Source organism: Bos taurus, chromosome 22 (genome assembly GCF_002263795.3).
Source record: "Bos taurus isolate L1 Dominette 01449 registration number 42190680 breed Hereford chromosome 22, ARS-UCD2.0, whole genome shotgun sequence".
Taxonomy (NCBI): domain Eukaryota; kingdom Metazoa; phylum Chordata; class Mammalia; order Artiodactyla; family Bovidae; genus Bos; species Bos taurus.
The window spans coordinates 14656679-14684441 of NC_037349.1; the positions used below are offsets into that span (position 1 = coordinate 14656679).

General features: G+C 54.4%; 1 protein-coding gene across 1 annotated transcript in view; it reads left to right on the forward strand.

Moving 5' to 3' along the window:
- Positions 1–1423: 1423 nt before the first annotated feature.
- Positions 1424–27763, forward strand: part of VIPR1 (vasoactive intestinal peptide receptor 1) — a 31860-nt gene continuing 5520 nt past the window's right edge. Inside the window, 9 exon segments of the mRNA NM_001081607.2 lie at positions 1424–1609; positions 13601–13709; positions 17806–17913; positions 21768–21874; positions 23463–23566; positions 23981–24113; positions 26535–26688; positions 27227–27287; positions 27493–27559. Of these exon segments, the coding sequence (NP_001075076.1) occupies positions 1532–1609; positions 13601–13709; positions 17806–17913; positions 21768–21874; positions 23463–23566; positions 23981–24113; positions 26535–26688; positions 27227–27287; positions 27493–27559 (921 nt within the window). The 5' untranslated portion in view covers positions 1424–1531.

A 27763-nucleotide genomic window follows, 5' to 3' on the forward strand; every position in this document is an offset into this window, starting at 1 on the left:
AGAGTTCCCCGCGCTGTAGGGAGGAAAACCCCAGTGGGTCCGCAGGGAACTCCGTCGCACCTGCGGGTCACCCAGCGCCTGAAATAGCTCCTTCAAGCTGCCGCATATCCTCGCAGGCGCCCAGGGATGCGCAGCCCTCTCCGCCTCTCCAGAAAAAAACCGCCCTCCCCCAATCAAAACCTCCCTCCTCCTATCTCAGTCACTCACCAGCCACCCTATCCCACTGCCACCACCGCCACCTCCAGCCTCGATCTCACCTTCTAGAACCCTTGGAAAGAGGGCAAGGCAGCCACCTGCATTTGGTCCACAAGAAGGAGACCTTTCAGGCCGCCGCGTCAATGAACCTGCGCCTCATTCTAAGGACGAATAAACCAAGCCCTGAGGATGCACGGTGGAGACTGGATGGTCCGATGTCAGCCGCAGAATCTTGGAAGCGAGGCATCAGAGGCAGGCGGCCCAGGTCCAGGCGTTTCTCTGTACCTCGGTTTCCCAAGCTGTAACATACGGAAGGCGGGAAGAGGAGGACTCCGGTTGTTTCAGGTCGGATGCGCGGGTTCTGGACTCGTGCGCTGGGAAACAGACCTTCCTTCTCCGCGCGATGGCGCTAGAACTTAGGTTCTGCCTTCTTTCGGAGGTGCTCCGGCCCGAGACGCGCGAGGGCGCGGACATGCCATCCTTCCTGAAGCACGACCCTCGACTGGTCATGAGTGATCCGAGAGCACAGCCGGTATCAAGCGCGCCCTACTAGGCCGCCAGGGCTCAAGGAAGGCACCACGGATCAAAGAATCGGGCCTCACTTGCGCCCTAACTTCCCTTCGTGTGGCCTCTCCCGCGCGAGGGATGAGTTGGGGCGATTGAAAACGGATCAAACAGTGAGCCCCACTTATCTGGGGCACTTGCAGCCCAGAACCTTAAGCAAGTCTCGGCCTTCAGCCTGGGGCATCAAAAGTCACGTTTTGTCTTGTAGTCCGGCCCGCCTGCACCTACCCTCCGAGGTGCAGAAGTGAAAAATGGGGAGATTGGGAGGCCTACTAGAGCAGGTGGCTCTGAAGGTGAAAGAGCAGGGCGCCCTGGGGTGGGGCTCAAGGGGCATGCGGGAATGGGAGATCGCAGTCAGGCTCTTGGAAACGTCGTGAGCCAAGCACAGAAGAATGGGGCATTTGGGCTCTCGGGATTCCCGGAGATGCGGTCCCAAGGGACGAAGGTCTACCCACACCTCGCGATTGAGGACTGAAGTGCGAGACTGGCGGGGGGAGCGCGCAGACTCCCTACTAGCCAGGGCGCCCCCCAGCCCCGCCCCACACCTGCGCGGCCGCCCCGCCTCTACCGAGCCATTGGCTAGACCCGCCGCCCGTCAGACGAGCCCCCAGGGCCCGCCCACGCCCCCGCCCCCGCCCGGAGCGGCGCCTCATAGCGCCAGGACCACCTAGGCAGCGCCACTCTGTCAGGCTCCCCGCCGTCGGCCGCCTGGTGCGCCGCCCGCCTGCCAGTTACCGGCGCGGGGCCGCCCGCCGCCGGCTCGGGACGGACCATGCGCCCTACATGCCCGCCGCCCGCCCGCTGGTTCTGCTTGCTGACCGGCGCCCTAGTCTGCGTCCTCGGCCCCGCGGTGAGTGTCCGCCGGGCAGCCCGGAGTCCCGGGAGCTGGGGGTGGAGAAGGGGTGACGGGAGCCCGGCTGTGTGCTCACGTCTGTATGGAGGGGATAAGGGGCGCGGAGCATGGTCTCTTCGCTGCGCCTGAGACCGGATCTAGACCCGAGGGAGGGGTAGGGTCTCCCTCGCGCCTAGTCCCTTCCCGCGCAGCCTGGAGCCCGTTCTGCGTCAGAATCTGGGACACTCGTAGAGGGGCGGCGGGAAAGAGCTGGCTCCAAACTTGCCTTGCGTGTAACGGCTGTGGGTTGGCGAAGTCAGTGAATGCAGGGTCGGGGACTGCGGGCCACTGAAATGGAAGGTCTGGTAGACAGTAGGTTAGGGGGAGGCTGTGAGGGTCGTCGTTGTGTGTTGTGCCCGCCGGAAGGTGTCTGTGGGGCATTAAGTTACTTGTAGGAGTGACATTCAGCAGCAGACCAAGCACTGAGCGCCCCCCCCACCCCCCCCGGGGAAGGGGCTTTGGGGATCAGGTGACTGGCAGGCAGACCCTTCCTGTGCCCTCCCACTGAGCAGAGTTGAAAGAGATGGAGCCCAAGGTGCAAGGTGGTGGGCAATGAGGATTTGGGGTGGTGTTTATTGGAGAAGGCCAGACATGTGCATGGGAAGGGAGCAAATAACCAAGAAGCAGTGGCCACCCTCTTCCCTGCACTTCGGCTTCATCTCCACATGGGTGTGTGTGTGTGTACCCCTGGTGCCCGTGTGTCCCATGTGTGGTTGTGCCCATGTGTGTGCCTAGTGGAGGGGGGGACACTCACCTGGGCTGCAGGGCAGATTCTGGCTGAGGCAGGAGATGCATGAGTCATCTTCCTATAAGATCAGGGAAGACCTGAAGACTACCCAAGCCCATTTTACAGATGGGCAAAGTGAGGCCCAAAGATATCAGAGCCACACCTATCCCCCACCCATCAGACCTGGACTGAAGCTGATTTCTTTCTATCCCTCCCCTGGAGCTTGAGGAATCTGTGGTTGCAGCTTGAGCAAAGCCTAAAACATGTGGGTTCCAGGTGGCTGGTGGGTGGATGGAGTATATGGGTCATCTATAGTCTCTTCTGTCCCATGAGGATCTCCCTGACCATCACCTCCACCAGGGAAGGAATCTCTGTTTCCATCTCGCTAATGTGCTGTACACTTGGGCTGGGATGCTCATTGCTTGTCCTGGAAGCAGACATTATGACAATTGGCATAATTCTTCTCTCACTGATAGCTATGGTGAGACCCACCTTCTGAGCTCTCAAAGCCCCACCAAGTTCTGGCCCTAAAGGCATACTCTGGCAACACTTACAGCCTCTCAGGGTCACAGAGCTTCCAGGCCTCACCAGCAACCCTCTGGCTCTCCCACCCCTGAGTTCTGACCACTCAAATTTTCCATGGATGAACCAGGGATCTTGGGACCACCACTGGCACCACATTCTCCCATTGCTGGAGGCTTCTCAGTCTAGGGGCAGACTGGTTTCAGTGGGGTCCCCTCTCCAGCAACTTCTGTCCCCCACCTCATGAGACAGTTCAAGCCTTGGTCTTGCCATGCCTACCCTCCCCTGTCTTTCCACATCTTATTTGGTTAGTTCCCAACTCCAGCTCCTCCTGCAGACAGCCTGCCCTGATTATTCCAACCCACTGTGCCCTTCCCACTCTGACCTCACTCTTCAACCCTAGCCTGGGGCTTTTTGACCATCCCATGGAATCAAGGCCTAAGGTCTCTCACCCTCCCATGTCCCCTACAGCCCAGTGCAGGGCTGGGCCCGCAGAGGGAGGAGAAGGGACTCACCCAGGAGTCGATGAGAGCAGGCTGGAATGAGGGGCCCCTATTTCCCTCTCTACTTCTCCCTTCTCCACACAAGCCACCACTTGCTCCCATACCAAATAGACACCAGGCAATCCTGCTTCAGCCAGACTCGGGGAAGCGGGGTAGTGTGTTATCAGAGTCATAAAATGGCAGCTGCAAAGTTCAGTTTGAAGACCCAAGGCCGTATCACTCCTGTTTATAGAGCCCTGACCTCAGCCTGAGAAGAGGAAATTTCTGAACAGGGAAGCCAAAAAGGAAAGAAAACCTCCAGTGTCTCAGAAGAGGAAGTCTTCCCCAAGGCCACCCTTCAAGCTTTCCATTGCCCCTACCCCCTGGAGAGTAGGCACAGGAGCTCCTCATTGGTAGCAGAACTGCTCAGGCCAGTGCCCAGCCCAAGGGCGGAGACAGGAGATGTCATAGAGAAGGGACAGACCCATGCCCTGCCCTAGGAAGATTCTCCAGCTGGTAGCAGAGAGCGGAGCCAGCGACCCAGGAGAACCAGCCCAGCCAGATGTGGGCTGCAGCCTCTCAGAACTGGGGTAATGGTCGCTCAGAGGAGTGGTCAGGGAAAGCTCCCTGGAGGAGGCAGGGCAGTCCCTAAAGAGTTTGACCAAATGATCCAGTCTTCCACCTGAGACTATGAGACAGCCTCTATTGGCAGGACCAATGGGCCTGTCCCCAGAAGGAGGAGGAAGCCCTCAGCTCCCCCTACCCCGCTGCCCAGAGGCTGGGTTGGCCCAGGGATTCAGAGGGACCTGGTTCCTCTGACTTCTCTCTGAGACTTAATGGCCGTCTCCTGAAAGCTTCACCTTGCCATAGGCCTCCTGCCCCAGCCATCTGCTTCCAGCTGCTCCAGGAGCTTCCATGGCTACCCAGCAATCCCGGCCCCTAGCCAGCCACCTGTGGTGTTTAGGAAACACGGCTACAGAGGGGTCAAGTCTCCTCCTTAAGTTGAGTGAGCGTGTGAGTTAGGCCTGCCCAAGGCTCCCAGGAGTGGGGGGTGGGCAGGGCTGTGCTGGAAGATCGAGCTCCCATCTTAGGTTTCCACTGTCCCATGCTGCCCTGACATCCATCTTTCCAGACATTTCTAGAACTTCCAAGATGAGTAGCCTGAGCTGTGTCCTCAGCGCACTCCATGGCCAGTTGACCTGGAGAACATGTTTCCTCTCTGTAGAAGGGCCTCTGTTTCCTCATCACAAAAAGGAGGGTGAGAACCCTTGGCCCAACATGCAGGAGAAATGGGAAAAGAGGCCAGCTTCACCTTGGCTGGAGCCACGTCTTCCCCACCCCACCCCATCTCACCCCAGCCTCACAACTGACTATGAAAAGGGCTTGGCCTTCCAGTCAGGACTTCTGTGGTTGAAGGATATGAGAGTGCTGTGTGAACTGTGTGGCAGGTTGTTCCTTCCTCTGGATCCCCAGCCTGGGAGCCTTGTGGACCGTTCTTCAGCTCTCTCTTGTTCCCCTTGCCCAGGAGTTTCCAGGGAAGGCAGGAGTCCTGGGCACAGGGGGTGGTATGTCCTATTGAGTGGCCAGACAATATGGGGCATGAGGTTCCAGGCCCAGGCAGGTGACAAGTCCTCTTAGGGAGGACTGGATGATGGGCCCTTCCGCATGGTGGCAGCCTCATGGCAATCCAGCCTGAGGAGCCTGCCACTTACAGGGACTCCTCACTGTGCCCCTCTGGCTGTGGATGCAGGAATGGGGTCTGGGGACTAGACAAAACCTCATCCCTTCCTCCTTGCTCCATCTTCTCAACCTCCTAGATTCCTCCTTTTCCTGTCTGACCTCCCCAACACAAAGCTGTTCTCACTGTACCAAGGAAAATGTGCAGTGTGTGCAAGCTCTCTCACATGCCTTAGATGTATTTCAGAAAAAAAAAGAAATACAATCTAATCTCTCTGCCACGTTATGGGTTTTTTAAAACTTTTATTGTGAACATTTTCAAGCATATAAAAAAACGTAGAGCAAGTAGTATAATGAACATGGAAATGCCCATTTCCGGGAGTGATGTCACCAAAAACAGCAATATAGGAATTTCCAATGTTTGTCCACTCCAAATTTCTAGATTTGAAAGTTATTAACCATTAATATTTGCACCATTTGCTCTTTTGGTTGAAGTATTTGAAAATACGTTATAGATAGCATAGACCAAATTATTTTAAGATGCATCTCTAAAATCAAGGATATTTTCCTGTATACCATCATCACTCCTAATAAAATTAACAGGGATTCCTTAATAGCTTATATTCAATAGCTGATGTCCCCCAGTAGCATTTAATCAAGCATCATAAGATATGTGGTGATATTATCAGGGGGGAAGAAGGGTGTTGCATTTACTGCAAGGAACTTTCCTGCCTGTGCCATGATGGGGCTGTATAGTGAGCTGGCAGGTGGGTGAGGGGAAGAGCAGGGGGCCTTGAGCAGGTGGGTGGGCAGCAGGCTAGATTTCACCAGACAGGGCTCAATCTTATCTGCACCCCTTCTCATGTGGTTCATGATGTGAAGGTCTGTGTCTCCCAGGAAGTGCCTCCGGCCATCTTGAAAACAAGTTCTTCCTACCCAGGGGAGGGTAAGAGGGGTGAGGGGAGAGGAAGAGGTCACCAGCCAACATGTCAAGGACTCATGGCTCCAGGTTCTGGTGCCCTGCTTTCTGCAGTTGAGCAGACACCAACATCACCCACAGACACCATGTTTGAAACTGAGTGTTATTTCTGCAGTGGTACCCAGGATGACTTTCAAAAGACAGAGGATTGAAACCTGAGTCCCTACTGCCCCTGCTTAGCAAAGTGAAATCATGGTAACAAAGGTAGTAAAGGCCCTCTTCATGGTGATCCTCTGCAAAAAAACCTGAAAGGCTTCGTGGCCCTCAGTAAACCTCACAAGAAGGGCCTTTTAATGGGTCCAGGCTTAACACCAAGCTGAACTCCTTTGCATCCTAATAATGAGAGCCCTTATCCTGGTATCACCTTGAACTGCGGAAAGTTCTTTCTTGCCCCAGACCCAAGCTTATGTCCCTATGTCTCCCTCTTTTTCTTACCCTCAACCCCCCAGCACAAGTTCTCACTCCATCCTCCTACTCCCTAGAGTTCAACCTTCCCCAGGACTTTTATTTATTTTTTGGCCGTGCTGCCAAAAATGTGGCATGTGGGATCTTAGTTTCTGGACTAGGGGTCAAACTTTTGCCCCTTGCATTGGAAGCACAGAGTCTTAAGCACTGGACCATCAGGAATGTCCAGCCTTCCCAGGATTTGCAGAGACGAGAGGCTTTGGACTATTGGCCAAAGAACGTGAAAATACAGGGAGGGTAAGAGAATCAGACAGCAATAGGGGGCAAAGGAGAACCAGGCTTGAGACCTCTCTGGTGGACACCGCTGCCACTTGTCAATGGGAAGGACATTCAGGCTGCCTGGGATTCTGCAGGGCTATCATGCTGGAACTAGGCTGGTGTCTGGGCATGTGGGGCTGGGCTGGGGCTTTGGCAACAACTGGTAACCCTTGTCAATCCCCCTGTGTCATTTACATGTAACTCTCAACACAACCTTGATGTAGGTGGTGCTGTCATTGTTGCCACTTCTACAGATGAACTGAGGTGACTTGCTCAAGTTCGCCCAGCCAGGAAGTGGCCAAAAGTCTGCTTCCAGAACTCGTGGACTTAACTAGGCTATGCCATCTTATAAGAGTAACTATTTCTTCCAAAGTGGCTATGGCATGCCATACGCTGCCCTGGGACTTTAGAGATAGGTTTTAATTAATGAGATGTACACATCAGAAGTGATAGCTCAGGGAATTGTCTCACACATGTACACCTGTGTAGCCACCACCCAGATCAACCTATGATACCTTCCTATCAGCCCAGCAGACTCCCTTGTTTCTCTTCCCACTAAGATAATCATCTCTACTTCCTCTTGTGCCCTCTGAAAAGGCGGGAGCCTATTTCTCCTCTTTTCTGTGACCTCTGGATCCCATGATTTACCTCACCTTCCTGTGCCCGCCCCGACTCTTTTCTCCTCCTCCTCCTCCTCTCCTCTCCACCCTCACTTCTTCCTTGACTACAAGATCTGCAACTCCTCACCAGTTCAAACACAGAAACCAAAATGAAGGGGACATCCGGGAAGCTGGTTTGCGGTCTTATGTACCTTTGATCACACTGCTTTCTCTCTGAGTCCTCAGTTTCCCCGCATGACCCTTTGATGCTCCATTATTTCAGTGGTGGTAGGGAGGGGCTTAAGTAAATCGTGGGATGTAACATGGTAATGGGAGCCTTTGCTCTCTCTGCTCCCTTTCCACGGCTTTTTCCAACTATCCCTAGCAGGAAAAAAAAAAAAAAAAGAGAGAGAGAGAGAGAGAGCCCTCCTTTGACAAACCTCGGAAACACAGATCATCCACGGTGGCCCCCAGTGCTTGGTACCTTACAGGCAGGAATTTCTCCTGTTTCATAGATTCCAGCCTGTTGCATTTTAGATGCTTTCACAGACTAGCTGCTCCTCGGAGGGACTCATGTGCCCCCACCACCCTGCTTCTGTCTCCCTTGGCTTCTTCTGCCATAGTTCTCTGGCCCTGGGTGAAGCAGGGGCTTCTCATCCAGGCCAGTAGCTGTGGTCTCAAGCTTCCCTTGAGAGGAGTTGGGTATGGCCCCCAACACCTGAGGTGGGCTCACCCTCTCTTGCTAAGCCCCCAGCACCTAACAGCTAGAACTCCCAGCATCTTCCCCCTTTGCCCCACCTCAGCCTTTACCCCAGATCTCAGGGGGCCCCATTAGGAGGAGAAAGCAAAGCTCTCTCCCAAGCCCCTTACTGTGGGAATAGACAGGAAGGGGCGTCCTGAGCAGGTGGAGTTAACAAGACATGGCTAATCCAGACCCCCAGCCAGACACTCAGGACTATACTGCAAATCCCCAGGCAGTTACCTCCCACATGCAGCCAACAAAATGGCAGGAGACACAGGATCAGAACCGCAAAGATGCTAGGGACTTCTTCATCTTGCCTGAATCCCTTCTTCTGGGCTCAGGAATGCCTGTCACAAAGAAGGTAGTGGGGAACTAGACTGGGCTGAAGCTCTCATCTTAACCCAACTGCAAAGTGAGGGCTTCCCAGGTGGCTCACTGATAAAGAATCCACCTTCCAAGCAGGAGACACAGGTTCGATTCCTAATCTAGGAAGATTCCCCTGGAGAAGGAAATGGCAACTCACTCCAGTATTCTTGCCTAGAGAATTCCATGGACAGAAGAGCCTGGTGGGCTACAGTCCATGGGGTCACAAAAGAGTCGGACACAACTGAACAACTAAACAAGGTTGGACTGCGTTTGAGCCCCACTTTCTCCTCTCCACATGAAGTGGCAGGAGACAAGTTAGGAGATGTAGGCAGTGGTGGGGTTTGGAAGGGTTGGAGTGCCATTTTGATGTACGGGCTTTGACTTCTAGGACCATCAGAGATTTGATGCAGGAGAATGATAATGAAGACACACGGTTTACAAAGATCCCTCAGGTTGCACGTGGTGGGGCTGAAAGCTTCTACACTAGTCCAAGCAGGGACTGATGAGGCCTGGCCCCTGTCCACATCTCCAAACTTGTTTCCTGATGCTTCCAGCACCCCTTACTGAAGCCACATCAGACCTCTTGCAAACTTGACTGTGTTAGGCATTTTCCTGCCTCTGTGCTTCTGCACACACTGTTCCTACTTTCTGGAATGTCCTTAGTTCAGTTCAGTCAGTTCAGTTGCTTAGTCGTGTCCAACTCTTTGCAACCCCATGAATTGCAGCACGCCAGGCCTCCCTGTCCATCACCAACTCCTGGAGTTCACTCAGACTCACGTCCATCGAGTCGGTTATGCCATCCAGCCATCTCATCCTCTGTTGTCCCCTTTTCCTCCTGCCCCCAATCCCTCCCAGCATCAGAGTCTTTTCCAATGAGTCAACTCTTCGCATGAGGTGGCCAAAGTATTGGAGTTTCAGCTTTAGCATCATTCCTTCCAAAGAAATCCCAGGGCTGATCTCCTTCAGAATGGACTGGTTGGATCTCCTTGCAGTCCAAGGGACTCTCAAGAGTCTTCTCCAACCCCACAGTTCAAAAGCATCAATTCTTCGGTGCTCAGCTTTCTTCACAGTCCAACTCTCACATCCATACATGACCACTGGAAAAACCATAGCCTTGACTAGAATGTCCTTACTCCACCTCTAATTATCAGACTCTTACACAACCTCAAAGGCCCACTACTGCCCATTCTCTGAATCCCACACACCAGCTATATCCCTTCCCTGGGGCCATAGACTTGGCTGTATCTGGCTGGGAATTTTCTAATTTTGTGTGTCTGGAGTCCAGCAGGATAATGAGGATGTTTAGAATAGGAAAATATATAGAAGAGGAAGTTCAAAGTCTGCCCAAATTCCTCAGTGATAAGGCTAGAGGAAGCTGCCCTGGCCCTGTCCTCCAAAGGGCAATGGTTGACCAGATGGCCCGAGGCAAGCCCACAGAGAGGGATTGATGCTGTCCAGACCAGTGGCCAGAGACTTAGGTCCTTTGGGAAATGTGCATTGCTGACTGACCTCTGGTCCCTCTTTGGGTCTCTATTTCCTCTACCATTCTCCAGATGGGGCCCAATACTCGGCCATGGTGAAAGCAGAACTCCTCTTCTAGACCACCTCCACTTTACTCAGAGATATCCCAGGCGACCCCAAGGGCTCCTGCCCTGCTTCTACATAGTGCCTCTCAGGAGAGACTCTGTTACTGTGCTTCTGGGGGAGCAGAGTTGCTTACAGAAGTTAACCCCGCAGTCTGCACCCTCAGAGAGTAGCAAGCAGAAACTTCCAGGAGCCCTGAGATGCCCTCAGTGATTAGAAAACGAATGTGTCCTGGCAAACAGCAGGGCCATAGCCCAGGCTTATGAGGGCTCAGCAGGGACTTCGCTAGTGGTCCAGTGGTTAAGACTCCATTCCCAATGGAGGGGGCCTGGGTTTGATCCCTGCTCAGGGAACTAGATCCCACATGCCACAACTAAGAGTTCACATGCTGCAACTGAAGATCCTGCGTGCCAGCACTAAGATCCAGTGCAACCTACTAAGCAAATAAATATTAAAAAAAGAAAAAGAAAAGAAGGCTCAGCAAATGAGGGCATCCTTTGTCCTAGTCTCAGAGCACAAGTCTGGACTCTTGGTTACAGGGACAGAAAACTCAACTGGCTTCAGCCATACAGAAAGTTATTGGGTCATGTTGCTGGAAGCAGGGTTGGTTTCAGGCATGGCTGCATTCAAGGGCTCAGACAATGTCCAGAGGATCCCATTTTTCTCCATCTCTTTTTCCTGCCTTTAACATGCAGCTTTCATCACTGGGTTCTACTTGGCAACCAGGTGGGAGCAGTAGTTCTAGCCCCTGCATCCTCTGAGGTTTCCAGTCCAGTGGGCAAGAACAAATCCACTTACCTAATTGCTTAATCCGAGGTCCCAGGAATGAGCTTCCTGGCTCTGAGGAGTGAATTGGACCATGTGCCAGGCACTATGGCCAGGAACACTAACTGACTTAGGTCTGGTTACATGTTGATCCCCTGAGAGAGGGTTCATCAGAACCTATGGACTAGGAGTGGGGAAAGACGTGATTTCCCAGACAGAATGAGGATATGCCACCGGAGGAGTTGTAAAGAATGATAGAAGGCAGTAACTCTGATGTCTACTACTTACTATTCATCCTGCTTTCACATGGAGGAGTGCATGCTCATTCGCTTCAGTCATGTCCAACTCTTTGCGACCCCGTGGACCTTAGCCTGCCAGGCTCCTCTGTCCATGAGATTTTTCTGGCAAGAATACTGGAGTGGGTTACCATGCCCTTCTCCAGGGGATCTTCCAAACCCTGGAGTTGAACCTGCATCTCCTTCACCTCCTGCTTTGCAGGCAGATTCTTTACTTGCTGAGCCATTGGGTTTAACTAAAATTGGTTGAGGGGGTGATGGCAGCTGAAAATGGGCAGAAGAGGCAGGCAAGGCTGGGGAAGCACCAGAAGGCAGAACACACCCTGTGACTGAGGACAAGCTTGGAAGGTACCCTTGGGAGAAGTGTGCTCCAACAAAGCAAGAAAGACCAATGGTGGGACACAAGCTGGGCTGGCCAAACCCCAGATTCCTCTTCCAGAGTCCACCTCCAGGATCCCTCTGGCCACCCTTGTTCCTATGCCCCAGCAGGATGAACCAACACAAATCCCTTAAGACAAAGCTCCATGAGAATCTTCGACACTTTGGGGAAAGAGGGGAAGCATGTGACCCAGCACCCAGACCTCACTCACCCATGAGCCATTAGCATGAAAGCCACACAGAGAATGTGGGTTCCATCTCGGACTGTTAACTCTACCAGTCAGTTAGGGTAAAAATATTAGCTAGTAAGTCATTTAAAGGACTTCTCTGGTAGCTCAGCTGGTAAAGAATCCGCCTGCAATGCAGGAGACCTTGGTTCAATTCCTGGTTCAGAAAGATCCCCTGGAGAAGGGATAGGCTAGCCACTCCAGTATTCCTGGGCTTCCCTGTGGCACAGATGGTGAAGAATCCACATGCTATGCAGGAGACCCGAGTTTCATCCTTTGGAAGGGAAGAGCCCTTAGAGGAGGGCATGGCAACTCACTCAAGTATTTTTGCCTGGAAAATCCCCATGGACAGAGGAGCCTGGCAAGCTACAGTCCATGGGGTCACAAAGAGTCGGACACAACTGAGCGACTAAGCACAAGTCATTTAAAAGCTGACATATGGAAAGTAACACAGATCTATTATGGAGCATGATACAGTTGTTCATGTAACTGTTTAAAAGAAAAGGTATGAGATTTAAGATTGTGGTCCTGCACCTTTGGAGTCACGTGCTTACGGTGGGACTGACTTGTCTAGAGCAATGGTTACAGTCACACCCTTGGTGCCTAGGGGCCAGACAGGGATCTCCTTAAAAGAAGGAAATAAGGGGAACCTCCCAAAACACCTGTGCTCTCCCCAAAACCCTACTGCAAGAAGCCTTAGAGTCATCAGGGGAGGGGGCCAAAGTCCATTTGGCCCTTAGGGAAACTGAGGGCCAAGACCTTGTTCCAGGGTGAGGGGGACAAGCTGGAAGAGACACTAAGAAATTCTGATTCTGGAGCAATCTTGCGGGACTCTCCCCACAGCCATGTTGGGAACTGTGGCATTCTTCTCCCTGGGCAGAGATGAGGAAGTGGGGTGGCAGCCACTTCCCTAATGCCAAAAAGACTGGCAGAAACTGCCACCAGCCCAGTGGTTCCTTTACTGAGGCCTTTACCACACCTTTCTCCACAAGACCTGACTCCCAAGACCTGTTTTTTCCGGCTATTCTTGGGCAGCTGTCATCCCTACTCACATGTCTGCCCCAATGCCAGTATCTCCCTGGCACACAGGTTTGACTTTACCCTTAATCCCTGGCCAGGGCACAGCGGAGGGAGGGGAAAAGCCTGGGCTTCTTGGTGACCTCTGTGAGAGGAGGCCTGGTTGGATCATGAGCCATTCTAGAGGGGCCTCTTACTTCTTGAGACTTCCCTCACCCTCACTAGATCTGCTAGAGCTTGAATTATTCAGAAGCTAAGAAGCAGGGTGGAGGGTCTGGTCAAGGAGGACCACCATTCCCTTCCCAGACTGGTGACCCGGGGAAGAAGCACAGGCTCCAGGAATGGGGACAGAGGATGAAAAATGGAGCCAGACTCCTGGACTCCTCCCAGGCCTGGCTCCGAGAACCAGAAGGGTCCAACTCAGAACAAGGTAGCACCTGCTGGGCCCCACTCATCCACAGAGACTGAAACAGGGACCCAGGGCTCCCAGCCTAAGCTGGAGGTCCAGTGGGCCAGCTCTGGGCTCCAGGGAGAGGCCCTCTGACCTCTGTCCAGAGTTGTGCCACCCACAGAGATGGTGTTGTTACAGCCACAGTACTGCTGGAGCCAGCAGGAAGCCATGACAGGGCCCTCACAGCAGAGGGCTTTTCAGGGGACACTGGATAAGAGTTTGGGGTCAGATCTAGGTCAAGCTCAGACTTCAGTCTAAGGTTGAGTTCAGACTGGGGCCAGGGTTCAGTCTGGAACTTGGGTTAGTCCGGTGACTGGGCCTTGCTTAGCCCCACGCTCCTGGAGCCCCTGGACAGACAGGTAGGCTGTGGATGAATGAGGCTGACGGGTCCCCCTCCCTGTCTCCCTCCCCCAGGGCGGCTGGGCGGTGGGGCTGCAGCAGGAAGAGTGTGACTATCTACGGATGATTGCGGTACAGCACGAACAGTGCCTGGAGGAGGCGCAGCTGGAGAATGAAACAGCAGGTGAGGCCCCTGGTGGCAAGAGAGAACCCTCCTCCCTCCATGTAGCCCACCTCCCTCTCATCGTGAGCCCTGCTCCACCCTCAGGTTGAGGCTGCCTAGCGACAGGGCCATCGGATCACCTGGTATCACCCTCTGGTCTTCACTCCCCAATCTTGTGCTCCCCACGTTTGGCTCAGCAACCGTGGGGTAAGAATGGAAGGAAATAGAGGGCTTCCTTTAAGAGCTGTTGCTGGAGCCAGACTCACAAGGGCGGGCAGGATGTGGAGAAGCAGAGAGTCTGGGAAGTCAGAAGGTGCCAAGGCGGACTGCCCGTGGCGGGTGGGGAGTGGGTGTAGAGTTCATGCCTCTCTGGGAGGGGGAGGGGCTGAAGCAGTGGGGTGCCTGGGCTAGCTCTGGGTCTCTCTCCCAGAGGTCACCTCCCTGAAGCTGGGGTTGCAGCTACAGAGCAGCCTGGCTCAAGAGCAGGGAGCATTTGTTCTTCCTGGCTCCCCTGTCCTCCCATCTCACTGAGGCTGACAGTCATGAACCCCAGCCTAAGTCCCTCCTCCTGGGCTCTGATTCCCACCTCCTGCAGCACTGAGTGTGTGCAGCATCACAGACGGCCTTTGCCTCTCCCAGCTCTCAAGGAAGGATGGCCCTCTCTCTCCCAGGGCCCTGAAACTATGGCCCTGTCTCCCAGGGCCCTGAAACTATGGCCCAGACCTGCCTATAGTTTGTACGCCCCCCTGCCCCTGCCTCTGGGGCAGGAAGTCAAGACCAGGCTGCACACAGCTTTGGAAAGTCTCAACAGTGAGATCCAGGATCATGGACAGCCTGGAGAGGCCCAGACACCAGACTCTAGGCCCCACTAGAGCACCTCCCAGGCCCCGGAGGCAGGCCACCCTTGTGATCCCAATGAGGTCATTGCTGGCGCAGGGTGCCTGTAGGAAGCCAACACTCTCACCAGGCAGTCGGCCTGAGATGCAGAGGAGGCCATGAAGGGTCTGTGGGCGGTGAGTCTGCCCCATGATCTTGTGCAGGACTCTTTGTGTTCGTGCACATCTGGCTGTGCACTCCTGGCCCATGTCTGTCTAGGGCTGCATCTGTGCCTCTGGAGCCTGTGTCTGACTCTGAGCGTCTTTGTATGTTGGAGGCATATGTCTGTGTAAGCCTCGACCTGCCTGGATATGTCTGCCTGGTGTGCGGTGTGTGTGTGTGTGTGTGTGTGAATGTCTGTGGTATGCTCAGTTGTGTCTATACACGTGTGTCCGTGAGTTGTGTGTGTCTCTCTGTGCCTGTGTTTGCTTATGTCTGGTTCTTCCATGTTCAAGTAAGCATACCTGGATGCATGTTTACATGTGTGTCTGTGATTCTATGTGCCAGGGAATGCTTGTCAGCGTGTGTCTGTGCACACACATCTATAGAATGACACAGCAGAGGCCCCCACCCTGCCTCGCCATCCCCCACCCAGGCTGAGCTTTCTTTCCCATTGAGGTTGCAGCCCCACTGTGGGCACACATAGCCAGCCTGGGCCCTGGGTCTCTGTGGGCCTGGTGACATGTGCAGTGGGACCTGTGTGGCCTCCCTGGGGCAGACACACAGAGAATACTCCCGGGCCCAGCTCACAACCACAGGCACCCCAGATGCCCAGCATTTTCTTGGCTGTCACCCCTCTCAGCTTCCTGACCCTGCTCTCTCCTGCAGGAAGCCTCCCTGACCAGGTACTGGCCCCTCTTCCTTGGCTCCCCCCAGCCCCACCCGGTCCACCAGCCTGTGCCCCAGCAGTTTACAGCCCAGCCCTGGTGGTACTGAGATTCCTTGAGGCCAAGTGTGGCCACCCTGGGGGCATAGAGCCCAGGCTCCCTCCTCTCTGTGCCACTTCCGGTGAAGTTGAGCTCAGGACACCCAGTTCTGAATCCATTCCTGATCCGGGTGGCAACTGGAAATCTAGAGAGCCTGAAGCCTGGCAAGAACCCAGACACAATAGCAGGCCTGCAAACCAGGGCATGCCCAGCATTGTTAGGGCTATCCACAGACCAGCCAAGCAGAATTCCCAGAGAAAGGGTCTCGAGTCCTTCGGACCAGGCAGAGGGCAAGCAGTTTGCCGGAGACCTGGAGCTAGTTGTGTAATGGCTCTATCCCTCAGTTGCTTGTCTGTAAAATGGGAGGGTTAAATAAGTTCTTAGCATAAAGAGGGTAGAACAATGTCTCCCACATATAAAGGCTGCATAAGTGTTTGCTGATGATACCATTAACAGGATCTAGCAAGGTTTGACTGACAGCTACATGGCCTCCAGAGATGTGGGCACAGGGATGGAAGAGAGACGGGAGCCCTAGTGAGGCCGCAAAAGACTCAGGATAGGACGGGTGGTAGCGGATGGGGTCCCCAAGGCAGGGAGCCTGTGCTCTCTGACCAGGCCCCGGAGATCCAGGTGTTCTCAGCCTTCAGGGGCAGGTGCCCCCTGGCTCCTGCAGCCCCAGAAGGTACCCCTACCCTCCCCACTGCTGGCCCACCTTAGTATCCAGAGGCTCAAGGCTCTTCCCCGAATGGGGATGTCCTTCCGCCTCCTCTTCCCAGGCCCCGTTCTTGGGAACTCGTGAACCTTCGGACCTGGGCTGGGCTGGGTTTGGCCCAGCTGGCGTTGACTTTGGCTCAGGGGTTGGGTTTCCTGAGTAAATCTATGGGACTGGCAGTGTTGCAAAGAGACAATTAAACCTCCCTCGGGGGAGGGCATCCAGAGGAGTCCTTGTTCCTCAGGGGCACTCAGGCCCTGAACAGGCAAGACCACAGCACTGGCATCTGCCTATTCAAGCGGACCCCTAGAGACCCCACTGTGCAGGCTTCACCAGCCAAGGTGAACAGGTGCGCAGTGGAGAACACAGCCTGTGATACAGGGCTTTATCCGAATTCACTCCCTAATCACCAGCCTCTGTCACAGTTCACAATTTTATTGGATTGGAGGCATTTGTGTTGTTTTATGGTGGGCTTCTCTGGTGGCTCAGATGGTAAGTGATACACTTGCAATGCAGGAGCCTGGCGTTCGATCCCTGAGTCAGGAAGATCCCTTGGAGAAGGGAAGGGCTATCCACTCCGGTATTCTTGCCTGGAGAATCCCATGGATAGAGGAGCCTGGTGGGCTACAGTCCATATGGTAATTTGGTGTTGCTTTATGAGTTTTATGAAGACTCCTCAAGAACTAGATAAACCCCAGTATATTCATCACCCTATCATACCCAACAGCTCCTTTTTATAACAAATATTTTCTAATGCTTCCTTTACTATTCTAAAATGAAACTTAGGACATACACCTTTTTTTTTAATGATGTCCTAATTATAACGTAAAACAAAAATAGAATAAAGACATATATAATAAAATACTGTGTACACATTCCAGCACAATCACACCAAAAGATAAGAAGACAGAGTCTAAAGGTTGTACCTATAAATATAAATTCTGGGAATGTGAGAGCTTTAAATGTAGATTGATATATACGCTGGTTGCATCACAGACCCAGGTTTATGGGCAGCATTGCCATAAGTAACGTGATTTTCCAAAACATTGAACAACTCTTAGTAAAGTTCAGAGCACAGCAAAGCCCAGCCTTCTCTCCCTTTACTTGGCTGCTTCTTTCCTGGAAAACTTGTACTGTCAAACCCGTACAATAAGTGCCTTGTGTTTATCTGTAAAATGGAGTAAGAGTCTAGCCTCTGGTCATTACAAAAGGTTTTCATCTGTGCAAACACCCAGCAACTCTTATTTGAGAGTCCCAGACGCTACACAACTCGCCGTTGTGCAGGACCGTGCAAAATGCCCGCCTGGCATCCCTGTCGCCTGTGCGTCGAATGCTGGGGAAGCCCTTCCTCGCAAGCTCTGCTACAAACAAACCCCCTCCACTGTTTGAAACACACAAGGGGAGCTCTGTCTCTCACCAAAAACCATGGACCTGTAGTTATGCCTCCTTCTCCTCCCTCCCTGTCTCCCCTCTCAGACTGGAGGCTCCTCAAGGTGGGAGCCTAGACAAGGAGGAAAAGGGTGGGTGCCTGTGGGCTCAGGACCAAGGCTGGAGGCCCCTGGTGACTACGCTGACCCGTGTGTCCTCTGCCTTCACTCCACAGGCTGTGGCAAGATGTGGGACAACCTCACCTGCTGGCCAGCCACCCCTAGGGGCCAGGTGGTTGTCTTGGCCTGTCCCCTCATCTTTAAGCTCTTCTCCTCCATTCAAGGTAAGAACCTCGGTTTGAAGGGCGGGAGCTGGGTGGCAGGAGTAGAGGTGGCCGGAGTGGGGAATCACCTCTCAAGGAAGTGAGAAGGCAAAGGAGGTGCTCAAGGGGCTAGAACAATTGGGGGTGTGGGGGGCCTTCCTGGAAGAGGCTGCACTATTAGCTCTCTGAAGGGCTCATGGGATCTGATTAGCTCTTCCCAGAAAGATAAGCATGTGGGAAGGGCTCACTAAATATTTGTTCAGCGATTGATAACTGATTGGCAGTTATGACTCCCATGTTCCCATTTTGGGGGGCTGGTCTTGGTTCATTCTTTCACTACCTGGAGGCAATGATCTTCCAGACTCTGCGAAACTGGCCTTTCTTGCACAACTTGTCAGGTCCTGCTTAAGTGAATGTGCGCATACAAGGTAGAAAAGAAAAGGGGGGACCTCTTCAGGAAATGGGCCGTCTTGCTACTGAATAATTAAAGGGGTTTAGGGCACATAGTCAGTCATACTTACATTCCGAGAATGTTCGTTAAACACCTACTGGCTTGACCAGCACTGGGCTGGACAAACGCAGCATGGGTCAGAAGGATAAAATGCTCTGTGTTCAGGGAGCTCATGTTCTAGTTGGAGACATTTAGCAAGAAAGCACATGCAAATATTGTAAGTAGTAAGCAGTGCTGGGAGAGAGAAGAGACAGAAGCAACCTAAGGCAGCTGTCCCGGCGGCCTCTACAAGGAGGTGATACTGGGACTACTGTCTGAAGACCTGGGCTGGGAAAGAGTCTCAAAGATCCTGGCGGGGGGGCAGAGGGGCGGGGGGGTCGCTGAGAGGATCCACAGCCCGTGGTATGAGCCCTGAGGAAACTCAGTGGAGGCCACGTGAGCTCGGGGGAGGGAGGAGGGAACAGGGCCCAGGCAGGCAGAGGCCTGGAGGGCTGACAGGGCGTGGGCTCTCCCCTGAGTTCACTCAGAAGCCATGACAGAGGTTGCGCAGGTGACGGACACAGTCCAGTTGGGGATTTTTAACTGATAACTGGTTTCTGTGAGAAGAGAGGATTCTGGGAGTACAACCCCAGGGCAGAGGAGAGATGCTGATGGTTTGGACTTGGGTGGACGGCAAGTCAGGGGAGGGAAGCAGGAAGGTGGGGGAAGAGGGAGGGAGAGATCCAGCGTGCCCCACTCAGGTATGGGTTTGATGAGTTGGGGGAGGACAGAGGGAGGAGCAGGGCTGCGGTGGGAAGGGGTGGTGATGGACAGGACCTAGATAAGAATTGAGAGGATGAGCAAAAGTCTCTCTCTCCAGGTGACCTTTCCCCCTCTGGGCCTATTTCCCTATTTGTAAAGTGAGAATGGGAGGGGGACCAAATCGTCTCTGTGAGGCAGTCTTGTTTTGCTCCCCAGTGCTCAGGGATGCGTGCTTAGCGGTCAAGGAGATCTGGGTGCTGTCCTTGAGGGTGGCCTCCATGACATGCCTCAGCCACAGGCATGTCACAGTCCAGGCCAGCACCCAGCTAGCCCAACCCTCTTCCAGGGGGACCCAGCACCTGGGCAGGTAGGACCTGAGCTCCCTGGGGCAGCTCTCATAATGCTCCCTTCTGCAGAGCCTGGCAACCAGCCTTTCTTCGCATCCCTGGAAGCACCCACTAATTGCATTCCACTCTGACACTATGCTAATTGCATCCCTCCTGAGGCTCCTCCTTCTGTCCCTGCTGGAATTGAGAAGGCAGCTCCTTCACTTGAGAACCGGAACTCCAGCCCACCATCTGGCTAACACGGAGGCTGCCAGCCTCACTGGGGCCCCCACCGAGCCCTCAGGCTGATGAGAGAAGGCAGCTTTTCCTCAGGTGGAGTCAGTCAACTGCTCACTGAGCCCACCTTGTGACAAGCTGAATAGGAAGTACACTTTACCCCTCGGTGTCCATCAGCCAGATGCCCTTGTGCAGTGAGCAACCCGCACAGCTATCGTTGGTGACTCTGAAAATGATGGTGAGGAATAGGAGACTGGGTTAGGGGCTGAATCTGTAGGGGAAAGAGGGTGTGTTTTCCTGGGCAACTAGATGAAAAAAGTGTAACCCAGGAAACTGGCCTAGCCCAGTGCCGCTTCCTCTGCAAAGTCCTTCCTGCCACAGTGGCAGGAAGGAACCTCACAGCCGACTGCTCCTTCCTGGAGATCCCCCTACCCCAGCCATCCCTCAGTTCCCTATCCAGAAAATGGGGTGACAAGCACCTCCTTCAAATGGCAGCCAGAAGGATTCACAGAAATAGTGAATAGGGAGTTACCTGGGATGCTCTGAGCACACGGCAAAGTTTCGAAATATTAGACATGCGCAGTGACCCTCCCCAAGCTCAGGATAGCTTGACGCCTCCCGCCTCCTACAGCTCTGCACCTGGACACCTGAACTAAGTCCTCAGTCACGTCAGTGCAGATGAGGGTCAAAGTTACCTGGGAAGACTGTGGGGACCGCACCTGCTCTACCCTGTATCTCCTATGTGGTTTTGGAAAAGTGACCAGCCTCTTGGAGCTTGGCTCCCCAACTGTGATAATTGAGGGGCTCCAAAAAGATAATGTGCCCGAAGTGCTCTATCCAGTATACCTGGGGAAAGTTCTCAAAACGTCCGTGGTGGTGATGGTGATGGCGATGATGTTGATGGTGGCGCTGACGATGGTGGTTCAGGTGAGAAAGCAGCTAGAAGGCAAGGATGTCAGGAGCCATCTTCTTTCTCAGTTCCTCCTCATCAGCTCGCTTCATCTCTTTCCCTAATCTTTTCTCCTCCCACCTTCTTTCTCAACTTCTTACCTCTTCCTCCTACCTGTTCTCTCTCCTCTCATCCTCTCTCCCTCTCCTTTTTCCCTCCTCCTCCTCATCTCCCTCCTCCTTCTCCCTCCCTCCCGAACAACAAGCCTGGCAGGTGGGCTCTCTTCTGGACTCGGTGTCTCTGTAAGCAGTCCTGGGATAGAGGCAAGGGGGCTCCTCTTTGTCTTGCCCATTTCCTATCCAGCCCCTCCCTGCCCTGAAGAGGGGGACCCTAGGGGGTACCCCTCACCTCACATGGCCCATTAATGGTCCTGTCCCTTGGCTGCAGCCCTGGGCCTCCAGGGACAGAGGACAGTACACTGCCCCGGAAACCCAGCCTCAGCGGTTCAGCTCCGAGATTCTGCAATCCTGTGTGGCTCAATTCTTCTCATGCTTGCCATTGCCTGGGCAGGTGCTCCTGCCAGGAACTCCCACTTCTCCATGTGTCAGGACTTCACATCTGTGCCTTTATAAGATGTCCTCCAATTCTCACCCACCTCCTGCCTTACTCTGGTCCCTCTCCAGCAGCACATCTGAACCCCTGGCCCCAGGGTGTGGGAGGAAACCCAGACCCATAGGCCCAGGCAGACTGACCCAGGAGAACTGGGCAGGCCTGGGCCCCTTACCCCAGCCAGAAGGCTGCTGTCTGTACACACGGGACCAAGAAACCAAATGACACAGTAGCATCCATGACCCTGTGACAGGAGTCAGCATTCAGCTCATGCCAAGGGTCAGGGATCAGTCTGTGCCAAGGATCCAGGCTGCCTGTGATGAGGATCAGGGTTTAAATCGCCCTGAGGTCAGGTTTATACACAGCAAGGGGCAGGAATGTCTGCCCTGTCATCTGTGTGGGAGGGTCCACTGGCGGCCCTGGAGGGGCTTCTCCCTGCCCCAGGCTGCCCCAGGCTGCCGCGTGGTATCCTGGATATCTAGGTCAGAACAGCTGGAACCTGATGCTGCAGCGGGTGGTAAGAGTAGGGCTGAGCCCACAGATAGACAGCCTCCATGCCTACTCCTCCAACCTGCCAGCTCCCACCTCAACCTCTCTCCTCTCCACCCCACCCTCCACCCAGGCCGCAACGTGAGCCGCAGCTGCACCGAAGCGGGCTGGACGCCCCTGGAACCTGGCCCCTACCCCGTTGCCTGTGGCTTGGATGACAATTCATCGAGTTTGGATGAGGTGGGCCTCCATGCACCACACGCACGCACACACACACACACACACACGCACACACACGAGTGCCTGGGTCTGCTGGCTCCTTCCACTCTCTCCCACCAAGGGGCACGGTTGCCCTCTGTGTAGGAGCCAGGACTCCTGGCATCTGCCCTCCTCAAGCCTCCTCCCTCTCCAGGCGCACATTCCCAGGGGCTCATCCCTCGGCTCCCCTGAAGGGTCCAGGAGGATGACACATAGCAGCAAAGCTGAAGCATCACCCTGAGGCTGCCCACCCCACCCCCTCGCAGGAACCTTGCTCCAGCCCTGGGCATGGCAGGGCAGACAGGACCCCTCCCCCATGTCATGCAGAAGGGAAACCAAGGTGCGGGTCCTACAAGGAACTGGCCTCAGATACCCAGCAGCCAGTCAGAGACAGGGCCAGGGCCATTGTCCTCAGTCCCAGGGCAGGAGCTGCCCTGGAGCAGACTGTCAGTGATCTCTCTAAGGATGTGGAGCCAGAAGCCAGGGAGAGATACTGATGGGGAGGCTGGAATATGACTGGAGTCCCGAGCTAGGAGCCCCTCACAGCTTTGATGTGTGAACACAGTCTGGCTGTCTGTGATGACTTCTGTCCCACTCCCGATGCCCTTCACAGATAGGGACTTTTACTGCTCCCAAGAGGGCAGCAATTTTCTCAGAGGCCTTCAAAGCCCACCAGATCCTCAGGCAGGATCTAAATCCACTAAATCCTATCTAACCACTGGCCTCTATTCCAGCAGGGAGTGGGAGGCAGGGAGGAAGGAAGGGCTGCCCAGTGACCTTGGCTTTGTGTGTGCATCCATGGGGAAGGGGCAGCAGGAAGCCCTCGGCATCCAACTTTGTCCCACCTCCCCAGAAAGGCCAGAATGCCCTCCTCCTGCTAACCCCAGCCCCGACAAATCACAAATTTGTGACACTACCCACCCCTAGTGTCTTCTTTGGGCTTCCCTGGAGGCTCAGTGGTAAAGAATCTGCCTGTTAATGCAGGAGACTTGGGTTCGATCCCTGGGTCGGGAGGATACCCTGGAGGAGGAAATGGCACCCCACTCCAGTACTCTTGCCTGGGAAATCCCATGGACAGAGGAGCCTGGAGGGCTACAGTCCATGGGGTCACAAAGAGTCAGACAAGACTTAGCGACTAAACAACAGCAGTGTCTTCTTTACCATTGTCTTCAGTGAGGAGGGAGGGCTTCGTGTGAGGGTCTGAAGGGTGAGCAGTCTTACGCCCAAAGATACCAAGCCCAGAGTTGGCCCAGAAGGTCTGCTGGACACATGACTGAAAAGTGAATGGATGGGCCAGTGGAACGTGTGGCATTTTTGCTCCTTCCTCCACTGACATTTCTCCTGCGAAGGAGCAGAGAAGAGTTGAGATCAACCCCCAGCCCCACCCTGGGAAGCAGCCCTGACTCGTCTGTGGAAACCAGGGAGTCAGGGGGTCTGGGGGCTGGGAGCCCCAGGCCTCAGCCTCCTGGTCTGCCAGGGCAGGGGAGGGAGGCAGGATGCATAGGGCACCCCGCCCCTAGGTGAGCGCCCCTCACCCCACCCAAGATCCTCACCCCCCTCCCTCTAGCAGCAGCAGACAATGTTCTACAGTTCTGTGAAGACCGGCTACACCATCGGCTACAGCCTGTCCCTCGCCACTCTCCTGGTCGCCACGGCCATCCTGAGCCTGTTCAGGTGAGGACCAGCCCGAGCCACAGGCCTCAGAGCAGACCGACCAGGTCACTCCGCACCCAGGCATGCTGTTCCTCGCTCCACGGTCAGCCCCTATTCAGTCCTGCCCCTGCTCCCCTTCCAGGCCAGCCTCCCCTCGAGACAGCAGGCCACTCAAAGTGATCCCCTGTGTCAGCCTCATCCCTCACAGGGTGCCAGTCACTGGGGGATAGGTCACCAGAGGCCTGTGCCCTGGAAGGAGGTACAGCAAGCCAGGCTGCACATGTGGATAGGATGCCGGGGGACAGGGTCCCCCTTGAGGGCAGGGTCCACTTTCAGAGGCTTCGAGTCCTCCCCTCTCTCAGAGCGCTGGATGTGTTGGATGGGGTGGGGGTCTGAGGCCTTCTTCGGCCTCCCAGATCTGGCCGCCTCCCACAGGAAGCTCCACTGCACACGGAACTACATCCATATGCACCTCTTCATATCCTTCATCCTGAGGGCCGCCGCCGTCTTCATCAAAGACTTGGCCCTCTTCAACAGTGGGGAGACGGACCATTGCTCCAAGGGCTCGGTGAGGACCCATCCAGGCCTGCCGCCCTCTGCCCTCTCTCCTGAATCTCCTCTTCTCTCTCTCCTCCCTCCTGTCTTCTCCTTCCCCTCTCTCTCCCTGTCTCTTTTTCTCTCTCTCCAAAGATGGCCAAACTCCTGTCTGACCCTGCCTGCCAGTTCCTTGAATCCCACTTCCCTCCCACAGCAGGCGGGGGTGCTTGGCTATCTGGGGGTTCACACACCTCCTCCTGCCAATGAGAAACACCTCTTGTAGGTGGGAAAGGGGACACTTGGTGCCACAGCCCATAACCCCCTTCCCGCCTCCACTGCTAACTTCCCATGGGACCTTAGGGAAACTCCCTGCCTCAGTTTCCCCATCATGCAAAGACATTTGAGCTTCCTTCCAACCCTCCTCCCTGCCATTTGCATCCCCAGGGCTCTGCTCACTGTGCCCCCCCTTTTCCTACCCCATGGCCACCTGGAGCCAGTCCCACCCCACACTGCCCTGCTTTTCTTCGTTTCTTCCCCTGCCGTCAGTCACTCTGGACCTGCCTAGGGAAGGGAGATTGAGAACATTTAAAGAAGTCATTGCCCATCACTAAGGATCCATCTCCAGGTGATTCTGAGCCCCTTCCTGAGTGCCTCACAGCCCTAAGCAGAGACAGAGAGCTTGAGACCAGTCCTGGCTCCTGTCTACCCCTTGTGGTCAAAGACTCATTGCCTCACGAGTGACCTCAGAGGTAGTGTGTTACTTCAGGGATCAGCAGTACCTTCTCCCCAAAGAGTGAGATTGAAAGTGAATCTCTGCAGAGAGTGATGGTAGAATCTCAGTGTCTCAAGGGAGAGGGAACACCAAGAGGAGCCCTCTGGCCATTCCCAGAGTGCCTCAGATGACCCCGCCTGGGAGCTGGGCTCAGACCCGTGGGACATGAGCCCCAGAGCCTAGGGAGCAGCCTGCAGCCTCCAGCGCACTTGTTGAGGATAATGGTGGCTTCCCTATTCATTAGCAGCTCTGTGAAGCTTTTCTAAGGCAAGAAGCAGCACAGATAATTGTCCTGTTAAAGATCTGAGTTATTCTTGCTGTCAAGCAAATGCGGGAGGAGGGGGGGAATGGACTGCCTATAGCAGGAGGGACCTAAGTAAGACCCGAGGAAGGAATTTCCAGCCAGGAGAAGAGTGGAGTCTGCTCTCTGAGGATGCTTCAAAGCCAAGGGCACAGGAGGGAATGGTGGGAACCTGAGGTCTGGGTACAGGGAGGAGTGAAAAACAGAAGACTTCCTGGAGGACAGTGTCTCTAAACTCTGGCTTACATGTATCTGGGCTTACTTTGAAATGGAAGACTGTTTTTGGGAGAAGACAGAGGGTCCAGAAGACCTTCTGATCATGCCAGCTGGGCCTTCCAGAGCCCCTGATTGCCCTCCCCAGGGGTCTCCCTGACTTCTCCCTTGTCCTCACCCACTTGTCTAGGGAACCCGTTCTTCACCTATCTTCTCCAGCCCCCAAGAGGAATGAGCACCCCTCCCGTCTCCTCTTTTTCCTAATTTCTTCATCCCCCTTATCCTCCTCTTCTCTGTCCCTATCTTTCCCCAAAAATTCCATCTCACCGCCCCCCATTTGCTTTATAGCTCACAGCCCCTCCTGCTACAGGCAATCTGTCTCCCCTCCCCTCCCCTGTCCTTGAGGCTCCTGACACAGTCCACAGCTCCTCTCCCTACACACTCAAGGGACTCTTGCTAATAAGAGCAAGAATCCTTCCTTATACCTCTTCCAGCTACTTTCCATAGTAATAGGAATAAGGTGATTGAGTAGCAGAGGTGGTAAGTGGATGGATTGGTAGCTGGATGGCTGAGTAAATAATGTGCAGATGACTTGAGTAGGTGGAAGGATAAAAGGATGAAGTAAGAAAAATTGGATAGATGATGGGTAGAGGGGTGGGGTATATCAGTGGGTGGATGGACAAGTGGATAAATGAATGGATGAAGAGATGTCCAGCTGTCTGAGTCCATAGTGGATGTCTGATATGTAGATAATAGATGAATGGAGAGATTGCTAGGTGAGTGTGTCGATGGCTTGGCAGATGGAAGATGGTGGTTGCAGATAGATGATGTATGGATGCATGGATGGTAGATAGAAAGATGGGTGACTTGAAAGTGGATGCTGGGGGTAGGTGGGTAAGTGTATGGATAAGTGGATAGGTGGGTAGATGGATGACTGGGTGGGTAGGTGAGTTAATAGATATATAGACAGGAAGATAAATAGATAATACATTCATGGGTGGGTAATTAAAATTGTGAGCTTATTCCAAAGCATCTGATGGTCTAAAATTAGAGCTAACAAGGAAGTTGGCTGTACTGCAGTTCTGTTGATCACCACAGACAGAAATGTGGGCAGGCAGGGACCCCTGCTTGCTCCAGTGAGCCCCCTCCCTGCTCCTCCCCTGCAGGTGGGCTGCAAGGCAGCCGTGGTCTTATTCCAGTACTGTGTCATGGCCAACTTCTTCTGGCTGCTGGTGGAGGGCCTCTACCTGCACACCCTGCTCGCCGTCTCCTTCTTCTCCGAGCGGAAGTACTTCTGGGGGTACATATTCATCGGCTGGGGTATGGTACCAGGGAGGGCTGCCAGGATGGGAACAAGGGGGCAAAGCTCGGGGAGCTCTTTAGGGGGGCGGGTACCAACCCAGCCTGCACCCTTAGGTCTTGCTGGGCTGCAAGTCCTACCTGCAGGGCACTTGGCCAAGGATCGAGAAAAGTCCTCCAATTGTCTGACCCCTGAGCAGGCGCCCTCTGGCTCCAGCTGCACCTCGGGCTGACCTGTGGGACAGACAGGCTCTCTGAACATCCTTTCACTTCCCCTTCACCCCTCGAAACACACAGGGATGCTGCTAATCTATAAAGCACCTCTGCCAAAAGGAGAGAAAGACTCCCGCTTTCTGTAGACAGGCACAGTCCCTCAGTCTCAAAGCTTCGCCCCCTCAGTATCGTATCTCTGCAGAGTGAACTGTCTGCATATGCCACCACAAGTGACCGCATTGGAAACCCTCCCTTTTCTCTCCCTGTCCCTCCCTGGTTCTTCCTCCTCATCTCTCCCTCTTTCTCCCATGCCCTCTCCTCTTTCTCTCTCCTTCGGTCCTGACAGGGGTGCCCAGCACATTCACCCTGGTTTGGACCATCATCAGGATCCACTTTGAGGATTATGGGTGAGCGGTCAGCTGGCCCCCTCCTCCTGGCTCCCGGCACTCAGGGCAGATCCCCTGGGTGGGATCAGGAGGGGCTGGGGAGTAACAGCCTCGGGGCCAGTGGTTTTTAAAGGGCTCCGGGGCAGAGCTGGGGACGGTGGGAGGGGGACTGACTCTCCTGGGTCAAGGACAAGCTTTCCTTCTCTCCCACCGTCCCCCGCCCCAGATGCTGGGACACAATCAACTCCTCACTGTGGTGGATCATAAAGGCCCCCATCCTTGCCTCCATCTTGGTAAGCCCTGCTCCCACCACTTAGGGATGGGGAGACTGGGCCCGGAGTGGGTAGGCAATTGACCAAGGCCCCACTGGACATTCACGTCTAGGTCAGAACTGAAACCTAGACTTCCTGATCGATGCCTGAGGCAGGACTGTCCCCAGCTCTTTCCCCAGAAGTTCTTCCTTTAGAGTAGAGAAAGCAAATGGGGAGGCCCAGCCC